This window comes from Abramis brama, assembly GCF_963993115.1.
Source record: "Abramis brama genome assembly, chromosome: 23".
Classification (NCBI taxonomy): domain Eukaryota; kingdom Metazoa; phylum Chordata; class Actinopteri; order Cypriniformes; family Leuciscidae; genus Abramis; species Abramis brama.
This window is the reverse complement of record NC_139985.1, coordinates 432,501-449,982: the sequence shown is the minus strand read 5'-3', so window position 1 is coordinate 449,982 and position 17,482 is coordinate 432,501. Positions and strand designations below refer to the sequence as shown.

Here is a 17,482-nt window from a genome sequence, read left to right as displayed (position 1 = left end):
ACCTTGTATTTAAATAAATACATAATTAATAAATACATGAGATTAAACAATGGATTTGAATTAAATTATATATATATATATAAATATATATAATACTTTTATGTAAATACATTAATTTGATTAAAGTAAAACACTCTAAAATAATTAACATTTTATTTACATACATAAACATTTGATTAAAATAAATTAAATATTTCAAATAAATAAAAAATAATTTTATTGAAATAAATCAATTTGATTATTTATTTATTTAAATAAATAAATAATAAATTAATACATCATATTAAAATAAATTGATTTAAATATTTGATTTAAATAAATAAAATGTTTTTTAAATGATATAAATTTGATACAACTAAATACATAAAACTTGATTTAAAATAAGAAAATCAGTGTAAAATGTAAAAAATAAATAGAAATGAGATTAAACTAAGTAAAAAAAAAACAGTGATGTAACCTTAACCGAATATTTTACACATTTAATATACATTTTTCACAGTATAGGTGAAAAGTACGGCTGTCTTGTAAATGTGCGTATGATCGTGAAGTGAATCACTATCAGGGTCTTTATGAAGGAATGAACAGATTCAGATTCACTGGTGTTTACAGAGATTCATCATGTTAATGTTTCTCATTCATATAAACCAGATTTATTAGTAAGTATGGCTTTATGTGTAAAGTTGGACACAGTTGAAGTCAGTCGTTCTTTATTATCATCAAACTCCGGTACATACAGTGTGAAACATCAGATTTATTGTGTTAGACATGAGAAGTTTATTTTTCAAGTATTGAAGCACAATCTGTAAAACCCGACCGGCCGACTGTTTCTCTTCATAGAGAGAGTTTGAGAAATACAGACAAACCACAACCCATAAACCTGTACATGTGACCAAACATTTCATTATCTGAGCCACTCATAATAATAATAATGCATAATAATATTAAAGACTAAATGAGCCACTAAACTCAGCACCAGTGGCAGGAGAAACACACGTCAGGATGAAGGAGAAACGCTGGATTCACACGCATGATGAAAACATGATGTTTCTGATGATTCTCAACCTCGGCGTTCAGATATAATCATGACTAAACTTCTTTAATTAACACAAACTGGTAGTACTAAACTTTGTTCTTTAATAAAAACAATACTTATTAAAGGGGAAAATATGATTATCTTGATAATATCTTGTTTTGTTTTTGCATTTTATTTTAATGTATTAATAACAATTTGTTAAATCAAACACTTTTAAGTGTTGATCAAAATCAAATAAAAAAATCACGTGTGAATTACAATATGTAAATAACGAGCACATAAGCAGGAAGAACGGCACATTTGAAGGACATTTTCAATTATAAGTTTACTTTGAAAACAATGTAGTGAATGTTCACGACTGAGTTTTTGACATTTTGTCTTCCCCTGAATCTCGAGTGTGTGATGAAGATTAAACTCACACAGTTCACAACTCCATCATAACTGCAGAAAGTTCTTCTGATTCACCAACAGCATCAATACTGGCCAAGTGTACAGGTGAGTGAACTGTGAACGCCCCTGCTGTCAATCATCACACTAGCCCCGCCCACCCCATAGACCCCACCCACCCCGAGTCCTGTCGCTCCAAGGCTTCATCAGAGGAAGTTGTTTGAGATCTGGCGCTGGTGTTCAAACAGGTCCTCTACCTCGGCGCTGTAGGCGTCACCTGTGAGACGTGAATAAAAGCATTTGTGTGAGCAGTGTTGTGTGTTACTAGTAAAGTAACGCATTACTTTTTCAAATAAGTAACTTTTTCCCATTTATTGACTGACAGCTCTCCAGTTGTGTGTGTGTGTGTGTGTGTAAACGTGATGGTTATTTTAGTTCAAGACTAAATGTGAACATGCATTTACTCGTCTCACTTGCACGAAAACATTCAGTATTCCTCAAAATGAATAAAACAGTAAAATGCAATCTCAGAATTTTACAATTAACTATATTAAATTGCAGAAATACACTCAATGTATTTAATCTCACTTTATTAACCAATGTCTTTGCTGCTGACCTTCAATGATCTAATGCAACCATAACAATAAGCAAAAATTACTTTAGATTAGATTTAGAAATAAGAGTGTTGAACTTCTTCTCCTTTCTCCTATTGTTCTTTAATCCAGAACAGCTGAAGGGTTTGTTTGAGCGACACCCTCTACTGTACTCTAACTCTACTGTACTCTACTGCACTCTACTGTAATCTAATGCACTCTACCTCTACTGTACTCTACTGCACTCTACTGTACTCCACTCTACTGTACTCTACCTCTACTGTACTCTACTGCACTCTACCTCTACTGCACTCTACTCTACTGTACTCCACTCTACTGTACTCTACCTCTACTGTACTCTACCTCTACTGTACTCTACCTCTACTGTACTGTACTCTACTGTACTCGACTGTAATCTAATGCACTCTACCTCTACTGTACTCCACTCTACTGTACTCTACCTCTACTGTACTCTACCTCTACTGTACTCTGCCTCGACTGTACTCTGCCTCGACTGTACTCTGCCTCGACTGTACTCTGCCTCGACTGCACTCTACTGTACTCTACCTCTACTGTACTCTACTGCACTCTACTGTAATCTAATGCACTCTACCTCTACTGTACTCTACCTCTACTGTACTCCACTCTACTGTACTCTACCTCTACTGTACTCTACCTCTACTGTACTCTGCCTCGACTGTACTCTGCCTCGACTGTACTCTGCCTCGACTGTACTCTACTGCACTCTACTGTACTCTACCTCTACTGTACTCTACTGCACTCTACTGTAATCTAATGCACTCTACCTCTACTGTACTCTACCTCTACTGTACTCCACTCTACTGTACTCTACCTCTACTGTACTCTACTGTACTCTACCTCTACTGTACTCTACTGTACTCGACTGTACTCTGCCTCGACTGTACTCTGCCTCGACTGTACTCTGCCTCGACGGTACACTACCTCGACTGTACTCTACTGTACTCTACTGTACTCTGCCTCTACTGTACACTACCTCGAATGTACTCTATTGTACTCTACCTCTACTGTACACTACCTCGACTGTACTCTACTGTACTGTACTCTACTGTACTCTACCTCTACTGCACACTACCTCGACTGTACTCTACTGTGCTCTACTGTACTCTGCCTCGACTGTACTCTACCGTAAACGACTGTACTCTACTGTAATCTACCTCTACTGTACTCTACCTCTACTGTACTCTACCGTACACGACTGTACTCTACTGTACTCTACCTCTACTGTACTCTACCTCTACTGTACTCTACCTCTACTGTACTCTACCTCTACTGTACTCTACTGTACAGAAGTGAATATGAATTTTCTTCAGCCTGAGGCTTATTCACTTCACTTTTGCTGTGAAAGGGCCTTAACATTTACCAAAAATAGAACTTTGTTGTTGTTATTAAAAAACAAACAAGCCCAGCCCAGGTGAGGAAAAGTAACGTAAAAGTAACGTAACACATTACTTTCCATTAAAAGTAACTAATTAATGCAATTAGTTACTTTTTTTTGAGTAACGCAATATTGTAATGCATTACTTTTAAAAGTAACTTTCCCCCAATACTGTGTGTGTGAGTCTCACCCGCGTGGCAGCCATACAGATACACTCGTCCGCCGTCGTAGCGGCACCGGCAGCGCATCACGTTATTCTGGAAGTCGGACTCGGCCATATCCAGAGACGGGTTCACCTCCACCTGCAGAACACACACATGCTCACATCTAGACACACTTATCCGTTTCACACACACACACTCGAGATGGAGAACCACAGAACTACACTTCATCTTTAATGACTTTTCCATCCCACATACGGCCTCATAAAAACACTGACGGGTTCATGGATATTATGTTTTCTGCCTAATTTGTGGCACTGAGTTGAACTTCATCAAGGTTTAATTGAGTCCTGCTGGAACTACTGATGTAAGATGGACACGAGACACAAACGTGGAACGGAAAGATTCTGGAATGACTGTGCAATCATGCAGGATCATCTTTAGCTGACCACGAGTGAACGTCCAAGAATAACAGGCCTCAATCATGGCTGTGTTTCCCAGAAACACCCTGTAATCGCATCAAACACACAGGAGGAGATGAAGAACGTCACATGACTTGATCCAATCACATACAGTCTCACCACAATCAATTATCATACTTGACTTTTACTAATCTGAAAAGATAAAAAAAAACAGGGCTAAATCCCACACTCATATCCCATAATGCCTTTATGAGGATTTCCCTACACTTTTCAGATTACTTGTGAATGAATATGAGCCTGAGGAACCTGTAGAAGATCTGAACTCGAACTCAAATGTGTTTCCCAGAAAACAAAAGAACAATAACAGTGGAAAACTGTCCAGCTGAAGGTCAGATGTGAGTTTAATCATCAAGCGCTCATTATTCTCTCTGCTAATGAGTTCGTTCTGCTCGACTCCAAGAGGAAAAATCATCAGTTCAACCCTGTTCATCAGTATAAACACACACACACACACACACACACACACACTGTGACCTCTGACCTGGAAGATGTAGTCTCCCGGTGTAACGTCAGTGATGTCCACCCACTGGCAGTCGATGTCGTGGCGGTACGTATCCCAGCATCCCACAGTGATGCCCTGATCGCCCATGTTGTAGCAGGCATAGCGTTTCGTCAGGCCTGTTGCCGTGGAGACAAAGTAAACGAGACGCTGTTGTTTAACAAGCTCATCATATCGTTTCTTTAAACTCGCTCTGGCCTTGATGTGAGTCTGATTTAAAGATCATCAGCGTTTCACCAGGACGAAATATCTGAAGAAACTAGGAGTGATTATAATCAACATCAGTGACTGATTCCTGTTACACTGATTCCTGTTACACTCTGTTACACTGATTCCTGTTACACTGATTACTGTTACACTCTGTTAGACTGATTCCTGTTACACTCTGTTACACTGATTCCTGTTACACTCTGTTACACTGATTCCTGTTACACTCTGTTAGACTGATTCCTGTTACACTCTGTTACACTGATTCCTGTTACACTCTGTTACACTGATTCCTGTTACACTCTGTTACACTGATTCCTGTTACACTGATTCCTGTTACACTCTGTTACACTGATTCCTGTTACACTCTGTTACACTGATTCCTGTTACACTGATTACTGTTACACTCTGTTAGACTGATTCCTGTTACACTCTGTTACACTGATTCCTGTTACACTCTGTTACACTGATTACTGTTACACTCTGTTAGACTGATTCCTGTTACACTCTGTTACACTGATTCCTGTTACACTCTGTTACACTGATTCCTGTTACACTGATTACTGTTACACTCTGTTAGACTGATTCCTGTTACACTCTGTTACACTGATTCCTGTTACACTCTGTTACACTGATTACTGTTACACTCTGTTAGACTGATTCCTGTTACACTCTGTTACACTGATTCCTGTTACACTCTGTTACACTGATTCCTGTTACACTGATTACTGTTACACTCTGTTAGACTGATTCCTGTTACACTCTGTTACACTGATTCCTGTTACACTGATTCCTGTTACACTGATTACTGTTACACTCTGTTAGACTGATTCCTGTTACACTCTGTTACACTGATTCCTGTTACACTCTGTTACACTGATTCCTGTTACACTGATTACTGTTACACTCTGTTACACTGATTACTGTTACACTCTGTTACACTGATTCCTTTTACACTGATTCCTTTTACACTGATTCCTGTTACACTCTGTTACACTGATTCCTGTTACACTGATTACTGTTACACTCTGTTAGACTGATTCCTGTTACACTCTGTTACACTGATTCCTGTTACACTGATTACTGTTACACTCTGTTACACTGATTACTGTTACACTCTGTTACACTGATTCCTTTTACACTGATTCCTGTTACACTGATTCCTGTTGCAGTGATTCCTGTTACACTCTGTTACACTGATTCCTGTTGCAGTGATTCCTGTTACACTCTGTTACACTGATTCCTGTTACACTCTGTTACACTGATTACTGTTACACTGATTCCTGTTACACTCTGTTACACTGATTACTGTTACACTCTGTTACACTGATTCCTGTTACACTCTGTTACACTGATTCCTGTTACACTGATTCCTGTTGCAGTGATTCCTGTTACACTGATTACTGTTACACTCTGTTACACTGATTCCTGTTACACTGATTCCTGTTACACTCTGTTGCAGTGATTCCTGTTACACTCTGTTACACTGATTCCTGTTACACTCTGTTACACTGATTCCTGTTGCAGTGATTCCTGTTACACTCTGTTACACTGATTCCTGTTGCAGTGATTCCTGTTACACTCTGTTACACTGATTCCTGTTACACTCTGTTACACTGATTACTGTTACACTGATTCCTGTTACACTCTGTTACACTGATTACTGTTACACTCTGTTACACTCTGTTACACTCTGTTACACTCTGTTACACTGATTCCTGTTACACTGATTCCTGTTGCAGTGATTCCTGTTACACTGATTACTGTTACACTCTGTTACACTGATTCCTGTTACACTGATTCCTGTTACACTGATTCCTGTTACACTCTGTTGCAGTGATTCCTGTTACACTCTGTTACACTGATTCCTGTTACACTATGTTACACTGATTCCTGTTGCAGTGATTCCTGTTACACTGATTACTGTTTGTGCCGTTGTTACTTAGTTTGTGCCGCTTCACCTTCAGGGCAGTACGTGTCCTCCAAACAGAAACTGGCCTTGTGACCCTCAGCGACCTTTGTGCCGTTCAGGGTCAAGAGGTCATAGTGTGTGAAGACCTCGATACTGTGGTAATGCCTGTAAGAGATCAGAAACACAGCAGTCAGATCCTCCTGCTGGACGAGAACTTAAACTGACCACAGAATCCTGACCGCAGCTGAACACACACTCACTCACTCACACACACACACACACACACACAGACACACACACACACACACACACTCATGTCTGGTTTACTATCTTTGTGGGGACTCTCCATAGACTTAATGGTTTTTATACTGTACAAACTGTATATTCCTTACACTAACCCTACCCCATGAGTCTGTGTGCATTCAGGTTGAAGTCCCCACCGGGATACAAAAACATGAACACACACACACACACACACACAGTAGTGAAGTATAAGGTTATTTGGGAGTGTGACCACTAGAGGGCATGCTTGTGTAACAGGTGGCTGAATCTCTCAGAGTTAGCAGTGCTGTTGTAGCCCATGTTTGGTGGCAGATCTATCTCCTGTGTTCCCGTGTAAACATCTGTTAATAAAGACACACCAAATATGCAGTATCTCTCCATCTCCATATTCTGCTGCACTACAGAATATCACATAATTGGCGACAAGGATCTATGGAGTTTGCGTGACAGAGGAAATGTTGCTGTGAGCGTTAAATGAGTATCTTTTCTGCAGTGAAACAGACAGTATAAGTGAAAGACAAGGTCTAAAGAGTCAAGATGACGACGCTGGTGGGAAAGTTGAGCCAATTCTACAGTGAGTTGCAGCTGTGGGAGGAATACATAGAAATGATAGAATACAAGAATGCGTCCTGGAACTCATTGGGATGGAGACGGTCTACCCAAAAGTCCCTAGCTTAGGCTGTATTAATGTTGTTAAAAAAAATAAATAAATAAATGTGTTAAGTTCATATAATGTCATTATACTCCTGTTCATATGTCTGACTAATTTGTTGGGGGACTAGTGTTATCGGGGGAAAGAGATGTAGTGAAGTATAAGGCTATTTGGGAGTGTGACCACTAGAGGTCATGTTTGTGCAACAGGTGGCTGAATCTCTCAGAGTTAGCAGATTTATCTTTTTCGTGTGTTCCCGTGTAAACATCTGTTAATAAAGACACGTCAAATATGCAGTATCTCTCCATCTCCATATTCTGCTGCACTACAGAATATTACACACTCTCACTCTCACAAACACACCTGTGGCACTGGTGCCAGGTCCAGGACTCTTTTGTGGCTCTGGGTCTGAAGTCGGCTCTGCCCAGGTTCATGATGCGTGAGGAGAAGCGCAGGAGCCGCCGGTTACCGTAGGGCCAGTGCATGCGTGAGGCGGAGGAGGACAGGCAGTGTTCCTCGTGAGCGCAGGTGAGCAGGTGCAGCGGACGGTCCTCCAGGTACGCAGACTCCTGAACCAGCTGAGCGTCCACCACCAGATCCGGAGCCACTGGCCAAAAAACAGCAACAGCACCATTATATATACATAATATATAATATAATATATATACATAAATATAACATTATTACATAAATATTCATTATTTTATAAGTGATTCCCAGCAGCTCTGGTACCGTCTGTACAGGTGACCCCGGCTGCTTTAGCTCCGCCCCCTCGAGGGCAGTACACCTGTTGGCTCCTCCCACACTGCTGAATGGAGATCTCAGTCCCGATGCAGTGAATTCCACTAAGAACCATGTCTTCCGACCCGGAGCTTCCCGGCCAGAACCACGTCTCCTGCACACGCACACACACACGTATGAGACGTGTTATTACACATCATTCATGCACATTATCAAGGATTTTCCACTTTCCTTTCCACCGTCTATTTACCCAGAGCCCTTTTAAACGGCTTTTATAAGAGCACAAATATGATCCACATCCAGCGACGCTATTTTGGGATTGTTTTCTCTCTGGGTTTCCAGCTCTTTCCCTGAATCTGTGCAGGGCTGTAATTACCTTCTGCATGGGAAACAACAGCCGGGAAAACAAAAACTCTGCGGATGTAAACACTGACCGAATAAAACACACTCAGCACTCGATTACACAATAAACTGACAGCGAGTTGCATTTCATGAGCAGCTTCAGGTTTCATAACTGCGAGTCTCGTTCAGATGCATGTGTTATTGTTCAATAGTTGAACTCTCTTTAAGCTGTTTCAGCACAATAACAGTCGAGCTGAGAGAAACACACTGTCTGCTGTTCAACCCGACACGAAAACTCAGTCACATTCTATTTGATCAGAAAAAACGGCTGAATGAATATGGAATTATGGAATGAATTTTTTTTAATTATTAATTAATTTAATAATGAATCATAATAAATTATTAATCATAATTTCGATTTAGCATGTAATTTTCGACTTTGTCATCATTTAAATTTACTATGACAATTTTGACTTAGTATGTAATAATTTTAACTTTTTTCAATAATTTTAACTTAGTATGTCATAATTTTAACTTTTGTGACAATTTTGACTTAGTATGTCAATTTTCATTCAGTATCACAATTTCGAATGTCATAATTGTGTTTTCAGTCATAATTTCAACTTAGTATGACAATTTTGACTGTCATAATTTTGACTTTATGTCATACTTTTGTCGTTTTATGCCATAATTCTAATGTGCAAAAGCATGATGTTTCATGCGTCAGAAGTGGTCTTCCGTCGCCCTGTGCCGCACAGATGTTTGGTGAGGAGGAGTGTTGAGGTGTTTGATGAGGAGGAATGTTGAGGTGTTTGGTGAGGAGGAGTGTTGAGGTGTTTGATGAGGAGGAATGTTGAGGTGTTTGGTGAGGAGGAGTGTTGAGGTGTTTGGTGAAGAGGAGTGTTGAGGTGTTTGGTGAGGAGGAGTGTTGAGGTGTTTGGTGAGGAGGAGTGGTGAGGAGGAGTGCTGAGGTGTTTGGTGAGGAGGAATGTTGAGGTGTTTGGTGAGGAGGAGTGTTGAGGTGTTTGGTGAGGAGGAGTGCTGAGGTGTTTGGTGAGGAGGAGTATTGAGGTGTTTGGTGAGGAGGAGTGGTGAGGAGGAGTGTTGAGGTGTTTGGTGAGGAGGAGTATTGAGGTGTTTGGTGAGGAGGAGTGGTGAGGAGGAGTGCTGAGGTGTTTGGTGAGGAGGAGTATTGAGGTGTTTGGTGAGGAGGAGTGGTGAGGAGGAGTGTTGAGGTGTTTGGTGAGGAGGAGTGCTGAGGTGTTTGGTGAGGAGGAGTATTGAGGTGTTTGGTGAAGAGGAGTGGTGAGGAGGAGTGTTGAGGTGTTTGGTGAGGAGGAGTGCTGAGGTGTTTGGTGAGGAGCAGTGGTGAGGAGGAGTATTGAGGTGTTTGGTGAGGAGGAGTGCTGAGGTGTTTGGTGAGGAGGAGTGCTGAGGTGTTTGGTGAGGAGGAGTATTGAGGTGTTTGGTGAGGAGGAGTGGTGAGGAGGAGTGTTGAGGTGTTTGGTGAGGAGGAGTGTTGAGGTGTTTGGTGAGGAGGAGTGTTGAGGTGTTTGGTGAGGAGGAGTGTTGAGGTGTTTGGTGAGGAGGAGTGCTGAGGTGTTTGGTGAGGAGGAGTATTGAGGTGTTTGGTGAGGAGGAGTGGTGAGGAGCAGTGCTGAGGTGTTTGGTGAGGAGGAGTGTGAGGAGGAGTGTTGAGGTGTTTGGTGAGGAGCAGTGCTGAGGTGTTTGGTGAGGAGGAGTGGTGAGGAGGAGGTGCTGAGGTGTTTGGTGAGGAGGAGTGTTGAGGTGTTTGGTGAGGAGGAGTGTTGAGGTGTTTGGTGAGGAGGAGTGTTGAGGTGTTTGGTGAGGAGGAGTGCTGAGGTGTTTGGTGAGGAGGAGTGTTGAGGTGTTTGGTGAGGAGGAGTGGTGAGGAGCAGTGCTGAGGTGTTTGGTGAGGAGGAGTGTGAGGAGGAGTGTTGAGGTGTTTGGTGAGGAGGAGTGCTGAGGTGTTTGGTGAGGAGGAGTATTGAGGTGTTTGGTGAGGAGGAGTGGTGAGGAGGAGTGGTGAGGAGGAGTGTTGAGGTGTTTGGTGAGGAGGAGTGTTGAGGTGTTTGGTGAGGAGGAGTGTTGAGGTGTTTGGTGAGGAGGAGTGTTGAGGTGTTTGGTGAGGAGGAGTGCTGAGGTGTTTGGTGAGGAGGAGTGTTGAGGTGTTTGGTGAGGAGGAGTGGTGAGGAGGAGTGCTGAGGTGTTTGGTGAGGAGGAGTGTTGAGGTGTTTGGTGAGGAGGAGTGTTGAGGTGTTTGGTGAGGAGGAGTGCTGAGGTGTTTGGTGAGGAGGAGTGTTGAGGTGTTTGGTGAGGAGGAGTGTTGAGGTGTTTGATGAGGAGGAATGTTGAGGTGTTTGGTGAGGAGGAGTGTTGAGGTGTTTGGTGAAGAGGAGTGTTGAGGTGTGTGTTGAGGTGTTTGGTGAGGAGGAGTGTTGAGGTGTTTGGTGAGGAGGAGGAGGAGGAGTGTTGAGGTGTTTGGTGAGGAGTGTTGTTGAGGTGTTTGGTGAGGAGGAGTGTTGAGGTGTTTGGTGAGGAGGAGTGGTGAGGTGTTTGGTGAGGAGGAGTGGTGAGGAGGAGTGCTGAGGTGTTTGGTGAGGAGGAGTGTTGAGGTGTTTGGTGAGGAGGAGTGCTGAGGTGTTTGGTGAGGAGGAGTGCTGAGGTGTTTGGTGAGGAGGAGTATTGAGGTGTTTGGTGAGGAGGAGTGGTGAGGAGGAGTGTTGAGGTGTTTGGTGAGGAGGAGTGCTGAGGTGTTTGGTGAGGAGGAGTATTGAGGTGTTTGGTGAAGAGGAGTGGTGAGGAGGAGTGTTGAGGTGTTTGGTGAGGAGGAGTGCTGAGGTGTTTGGTGAGGAGCAGTGGTGAGGAGGAGTATTGAGGTGTTTGGTGAGGAGGAGTGCTGAGGTGTTTGGTGAGGAGGAGTGCTGAGGTGTTTGGTGAGGAGGAGTATTGAGGTGTTTGGTGAGGAGGAGTGGTGAGGAGGAGTGTTGAGGTGTTTGGTGAGGAGGAGTGTTGAGGTGTTTGGTGAGGAGGAGTGTTGAGGTGTTTGGTGAGGAGGAGTGTTGAGGTGTTTGGTGAGGAGGAGTGCTGAGGTGTTTGGTGAGGAGGAGTATTGAGGTGTTTGGTGAGGAGGAGTGGTGAGGAGCAGTGCTGAGGTGTTTGGTGAGGAGGAGTGTGAGGAGGAGTGTTGAGGTGTTTGGTGAGGAGCAGTGCTGAGGTGTTTGGTGAGGAGGAGTGGTGAGGAGGAGGTGCTGAGGTGTTTGGTGAGGAGGAGTGTTGAGGTGTTTGGTGAGGAGGAGTGTTGAGGTGTTTGGTGAGGAGGAGTGTTGAGGTGTTTGGTGAGGAGGAGTGCTGAGGTGTTTGGTGAGGAGGAGTGTTGAGGTGTTTGGTGAGGAGGAGTGGTGAGGAGCAGTGCTGAGGTGTTTGGTGAGGAGGAGTGTGAGGAGGAGTGTTGAGGTGTTTGGTGAGGAGGAGTGCTGAGGTGTTTGGTGAGGAGGAGTATTGAGGTGTTTGGTGAGGAGGAGTGGTGAGGAGGAGTGGTGAGGAGGAGTGCTGAGGTGTTTGGTGAGGAGGAGTGTTGAGGTGTTTGGTGAGGAGGAGTGCTGAGGTGTTTGGTGAGGAGGAGTATTGAGGTGTTTGGTGAGGAGGAGTGGTGAGGAGGAGTGGTGAGGAGGAGTGTTGAGGTGTTTGGTGAGGAGGAGTGCTGAGGTGTTTGGTGAGGAGCAGTGCTGAGGTGTTTGGTGAGGAGGAGTGCTGAGGTGTTTGGTGAGGAGGAGTGTTGAGGTGTTTGGTGAGGAGGAGTGTTGAGGTGTTTGGTGAGGAGGAGTGCTGAGGTGTTTGGTGAGGAGCAGTGCTGAGGTGTTTGGTGAGGAGGAGTGGTGAGGAGGAGTGCTGAGGTGTTTGGTGAGGAGGAGTGTTGAGGTGTTTGGTGAGGAGGAGTGTTGAGGTGTTTGGTGAGGAGGAGTGTTGAGGTGTTTGGTGAGGAGCAGTGCTGAGGTGTTTGGTGAGGAGGAGTGGTGAGGAGGAGTGCTGAGGTGTTTGGTGAGGAGGAGTGTTGAGGTGTTTGGTGAGGAGGAGTGTTGAGGTGTTTGGTGAGGAGGAGTGTTGAGGTGTTTGGTGAGGAGGAGTGTTGAGGTGTTTGGTGAGGAGGAGTGTTGAGGTGTTTGGTGAGGAGGAGTGCTGAGGTGTTTGGTGAGGAGGAGTGTTGAGGTGTTTGGTGAGGAGGAGTGGTGAGGAGGAGTGCTGAGGTGTTTGGTGAGGAGGAGTGTTGAGGTGTTTGGTGAGGAGGAGTGTTGAGGTGTTTGGTGAGGAGGAGTGCTGAGGTGTTTGGTGAGGAGGAGTGTTGAGGTGTTTGGTGAGGAGGAGTGGTGAGGTGGAGTGTTGAGGTGTTTGGTGAGGAGGAGTGTTGAGGTGTTTGGTGAGGAGGAGTGCTGAGGTGTTTGGTGAGGAGGAGTGTTGAGGTGTTTGGTGAGGAGGAGTGGTGAGGAGGAGTGCTGAGGTGTTTGGTGAGGAGGAGTGTTGAGGTGTTTGGTGAGGAGGAGTGTTGAGGTGTTTGGTGAGGAGGAGTGGTGAGGTGTTTGGTGAGGAGGAGTGCTGAGGTGTTTGGTGAGGAGCAGTGTTGAGGTGTTTGGTGAGGAGGAGTGCTGAGGTGTTTGGTGAGGAGGAGTGTTGAGGTGTTTGGTGAGGAGGAGTGCTGAGGTGTTTGGTGAGGAGGAGTGTTGAGGTGTTTGGTGAGGAGGAGTGGTGAGGAGGAGTGCTGAGGTGTTTGGTGAGGAGGAGTGTTGAGGTGTTTGGTGAGGAGGAGTGTTGAGTTGTTTGGTGAGGAGGAGTGGTGAGGAGGAGTGCTGAGGTGTTTGGTGAGGAGGAGTGTTGAGGTGTTTGGTGAGGAGGAGTGTTGAGTTGTTTGGTGAGGAGGAGTGTTGAGGTGTTTGGTGAGGAGGAGTGTTGAGGTGTTTGGTGAGGAGGAGTGCTGAGGTGTTTGGTGAGGAGGAGTGTTGAGGTGTTTGGTGAGGAGGAGTGTTGAGGTGTTTGGTGAGGAGGAGTGGTGAGGAGGAGTGCTGAGGTGTTTGGTGAGGAGGAGTGTTGAGGTGTTTGGTGAGGAGGAGTGTTGAGTTGTTTGGTGAGGAGGAGTGTTGAGGTGTTTGGTGAGGAGGAGTGTTGAGGTGTTTGGTGAGGAGGAGTGTTGAGGCACCTGATGGGCTCTGGAGGCGAACCCGAAGCCCAGCTGCCGGCACAGAACCATAGCCTCATTGAGACCCCAGTTCTCACTGCAGACGGAGCCCCATCTCTGCTGCCCATCGAGCTCCATCAGCACCTCCACTCGGCCCTCCGTCACCTGCCGCCCACCCGCCAGACGCACCTGCACACACACACACACATTACACCTGCTGCACACACACTCCACATTGCACAGCTGAAACATGCCACACACAGACATCAGTGCTATAGATATGAAGGTGTGTGTTGAAGGTGTGTGTCGCACCGTGGCGCTCAGGCCGGTGTCGGGGACGTTGCAGCGCACACTCGCGTCCTGAGTGTGTTTGCAGGAGCGCAGAGGAACCTCCTGGAAGCGGCACTGCGTGATGGAGCTCTCGCGGCCCGAACACTGCACTGCGTTCATGTGGATCAGACCCGTACCTGCACACACACACACACATAACTCATGTTCTGTTTTCATATTTCATATTCTCCTTACACTAACCCTACCCCTAAACCTATCCATCACACAAAACTTTCAGCATTTTCACATTTTCAAAAAAACACATTTTATTATGTTTATTAATCAATTTTCCTTGTGAGGACCAGCAAAGTAGGGAATCTCGAGTTTTACTATCCTTGTGGGGACATTTAGTCCTCACAAGTATAGGTAACATTCCCCCCCCCACACACACACACACACAGAGCACAGTTTACCTGCTAGAAATAGTCATCAGCACGTTGTGTTTGGCAGAAAACTTAATCTGGCCGGATCACAAGACAAACGGGCGCACACACACATGTGATGCAGTGAATGACACACACACACACACACACGCCAAACGCAAGCGTTGAATAGATGAAAATAGCAGCGTACGGACGAGACTCTGTAATTTGTGTCCGTTTGGGTAATGATGTCACAGCAAACACTCTTATCCTCCTCATCACTGACAGCGTTTAACTCAGAGCATTAATCCATGAAACTCAAACATCAGTGCAGAACGAGTGTAATCGCTGAGCATGCTGGGAAGACTCATGGCGTTTGTGTTGATCAGCAATAAACATCTGAATTACCAAAAAGTACAGTGAGAAGGAGAGCCAAGAGGTTGAGATGTAATTTTACAGTTGTAAAATAATAATAATTATCATTACTGTTATATGATTTTCCTTAGATACTTGATTTTACAGTGAATTTTTTAAATAGAAAAGTCCCCCTGAGGTGTAAATCCAGCCTTTAATGTTGTTTGTGTGTCTATGTGGTGTTTTTAATGCGCTTTAAGACAAACCATGTGTAAATTCATAAGTCGACACCATTGCTGAGTATTTCCTCCTTAAAACTGTCTCAAAAACACGCTTTTTGAGTGGAGGCGGGGCTCATTTGCATATTCATAGAAACGCGTATACTAAATGAGGCAAGGGTGTCGAGTTACATTCAAGATATTTTAAGACATGAAGATTGTTTTTTCAAGGAAAAAACGTTTAAATATGTCATTTTGGTGATCAGAGATGAGTTTTAACGGATACAATTATTGACTACAGTGGGACTTTAAAAATAATATTTTTTTTGGCCAAATTGTGCAGCCCTACAAACAAACACATCATAACTGGAGCTCTAAAAAACAAACATTTTAAATCATGCAATTTTAGAAACATTAATTTTTTTATTAAAAAAAAATCTATTTAGATTTAGAAATATTAGATCCCCACTCAAAAATCACTCAATTTTATCATTAAAAAAATGCAATTTTATAAACATAAAAACTGTTCCCACCGCAGGAAGACAAACACACCACTGCATTAAACATTCACAGCGCAGCGTCTGAGCGGCTCGTGTGACTGGCGAAGAAAATCCTCACTCAACCCTGACAAACTCAAGCTCAACATTCCCATCAGCCACTGGGAAAAGAGGAAATAGCTCTCAAACGAGCAGCTCATATCATCGCTGAATCTTATTCCTGTGGTGAACTCATTTTACCGTGGTACGGTCACACTCCGTTACCTTGACCCATGATTGCTCCTCTCAGGGCCTCTCGGGCCGAGCCGAAGCCCAGTTCTCGGCACACCACACTGGCAGCTGGCAGGTCCCACAGATGATCACACACGGTTCCCCACTTCCCTTCGCGGAGAACCTCGACCCGACCCTCGCCCAGCCGTGGACTCGCTTTCAGACGCACCTCCACCTGCGGACACATGAGAAGCTGAACCCGTCTCTGCTGTACAGGCATGAATTGGCATTTCTTCAGCCTGAGAAAAATAGAACTTTTTTTGTTATTAAAAAACAAACAAGCAAGCAATGGTGAGAAAAAGTAAAGCAAAAGTAATGTAACGCATTACTTTCCATAAAAAGTAACTAAGTAACGCAATTAGTTTTTTTGAGTAACGCAATATAGACCCCTTTTGCGCCGACGCCACAGTTACGTCACGGCGCTAGCTGGAGGCAAAACAAAGGGAAAACTGGAGGCGGCCAATACAAACCAGCACAGATTCGGCTACATAATAAGGAGCTTAAATTATTATTTTTATTATTAAATGTCATCTTGTTGTGTTGTTGGGTGCAAGAATCGATGAAAAATGAGTATGCTGTATCTGGAATTTTTATTTCTGGAAAATATTCATATCATTAAAATTGCACCGTAATGTCACTCTTTACACTGTCGTCTTCTTGGTGCTGGACTGCGGATCGTACCACACAAGTCTTTACATGACCATTCAGCACACAGTTATAGGCATCTAAAGATTTATATGCCCTCAGTTTCTCTTTACGCTCGGTTTCTCTATCGGGTCGGTGTAGAAGTCAGGCCACTCAACCGGAGGTAGCGTTAACGTTAATCCTGTCAGATCGTCCATCCATTGAGTGAGCGTGTACGGGTCAGCCAATCTGGTTCCGTCCGTTAAAATTAACTTTTGCAAATAACAGTCGCAGTCCTGGACAGTGAGTGACCTTGCACATTAAGACAAAATCGGATTTTCTCCAGTCACTGTTAAAAAACAAGCTAACAAAACTTGCAAACTAACGTTAGTGAAGCGGCCAGAGGGATCGTTCTGCCTCCTAAGCTCCGCCCACAAAAAAACGTCACCATGTTTACCAACTGAAAAGGGGTCTAGTGTAATGCATTACTTTTAAAAGTAACTTCCCCCAACGACGGCCAAGAGTGACGCGCTGCCAAGATGGCGACGGCCGGCTCCGCCATTTTGGACTTCAGAAACACTAAGGGGTGACGTCACGCACACTACGCCCATACTTTTGAATTTCTGCGTCAGGCATCCTCACGGTCAGTGTGTGTTCAGTGCGCTCACGTTCTGAGGGGGCGGAGCCTGCGGGCGTCCGGAGGAGATCCGGGAGAACTGAGCGCCGGGAAGGCAGAACACCACCGCATGCATCCCGCCGGAGCAGGACTCGAGCCGCGGGTCCGACAGCTGAGCCCGACACTGAGCCAGAGAAGCCTCGGTCCCCGAACACTGGACCCTCTCCACCCAGAAGCCCTTCTTACTGACCGCAGCCCTGCACACACACACACACACACACACACACACACACATTTGTTTTGCTATACTTG

General features: G+C 44.4%; 1 protein-coding gene across 1 annotated transcript in view; it reads right to left on the bottom strand.

The window, feature by feature from the left end:
• Positions 1-630: 630 nt before the first annotated feature.
• Positions 631-17,482, bottom strand: part of LOC311074542 (lysyl oxidase homolog 4-like) — a 32,483-nt gene continuing 15,631 nt past the window's right edge. The window contains exons 6-15 of the mRNA XM_084101255.1: positions 17,223-17,427; positions 15,925-16,105; positions 14,212-14,366; positions 13,921-14,088; positions 8,358-8,520; positions 7,989-8,232; positions 6,741-6,856; positions 4,555-4,691; positions 3,621-3,732; positions 631-1,697 (exon numbers count right to left, since the gene is read on the bottom strand). Coding sequence (XP_083957381.1) covers positions 1,627-1,697; positions 3,621-3,732; positions 4,555-4,691; positions 6,741-6,856; positions 7,989-8,232; positions 8,358-8,520; positions 13,921-14,088; positions 14,212-14,366; positions 15,925-16,105; positions 17,223-17,427 — 1,552 coding nt within the window. The 3' untranslated portion in view covers positions 631-1,626. The remainder of the gene's footprint in view (positions 1,698-3,620; positions 3,733-4,554; positions 4,692-6,740; positions 6,857-7,988; positions 8,233-8,357; positions 8,521-13,920; positions 14,089-14,211; positions 14,367-15,924; positions 16,106-17,222; positions 17,428-17,482) is intronic.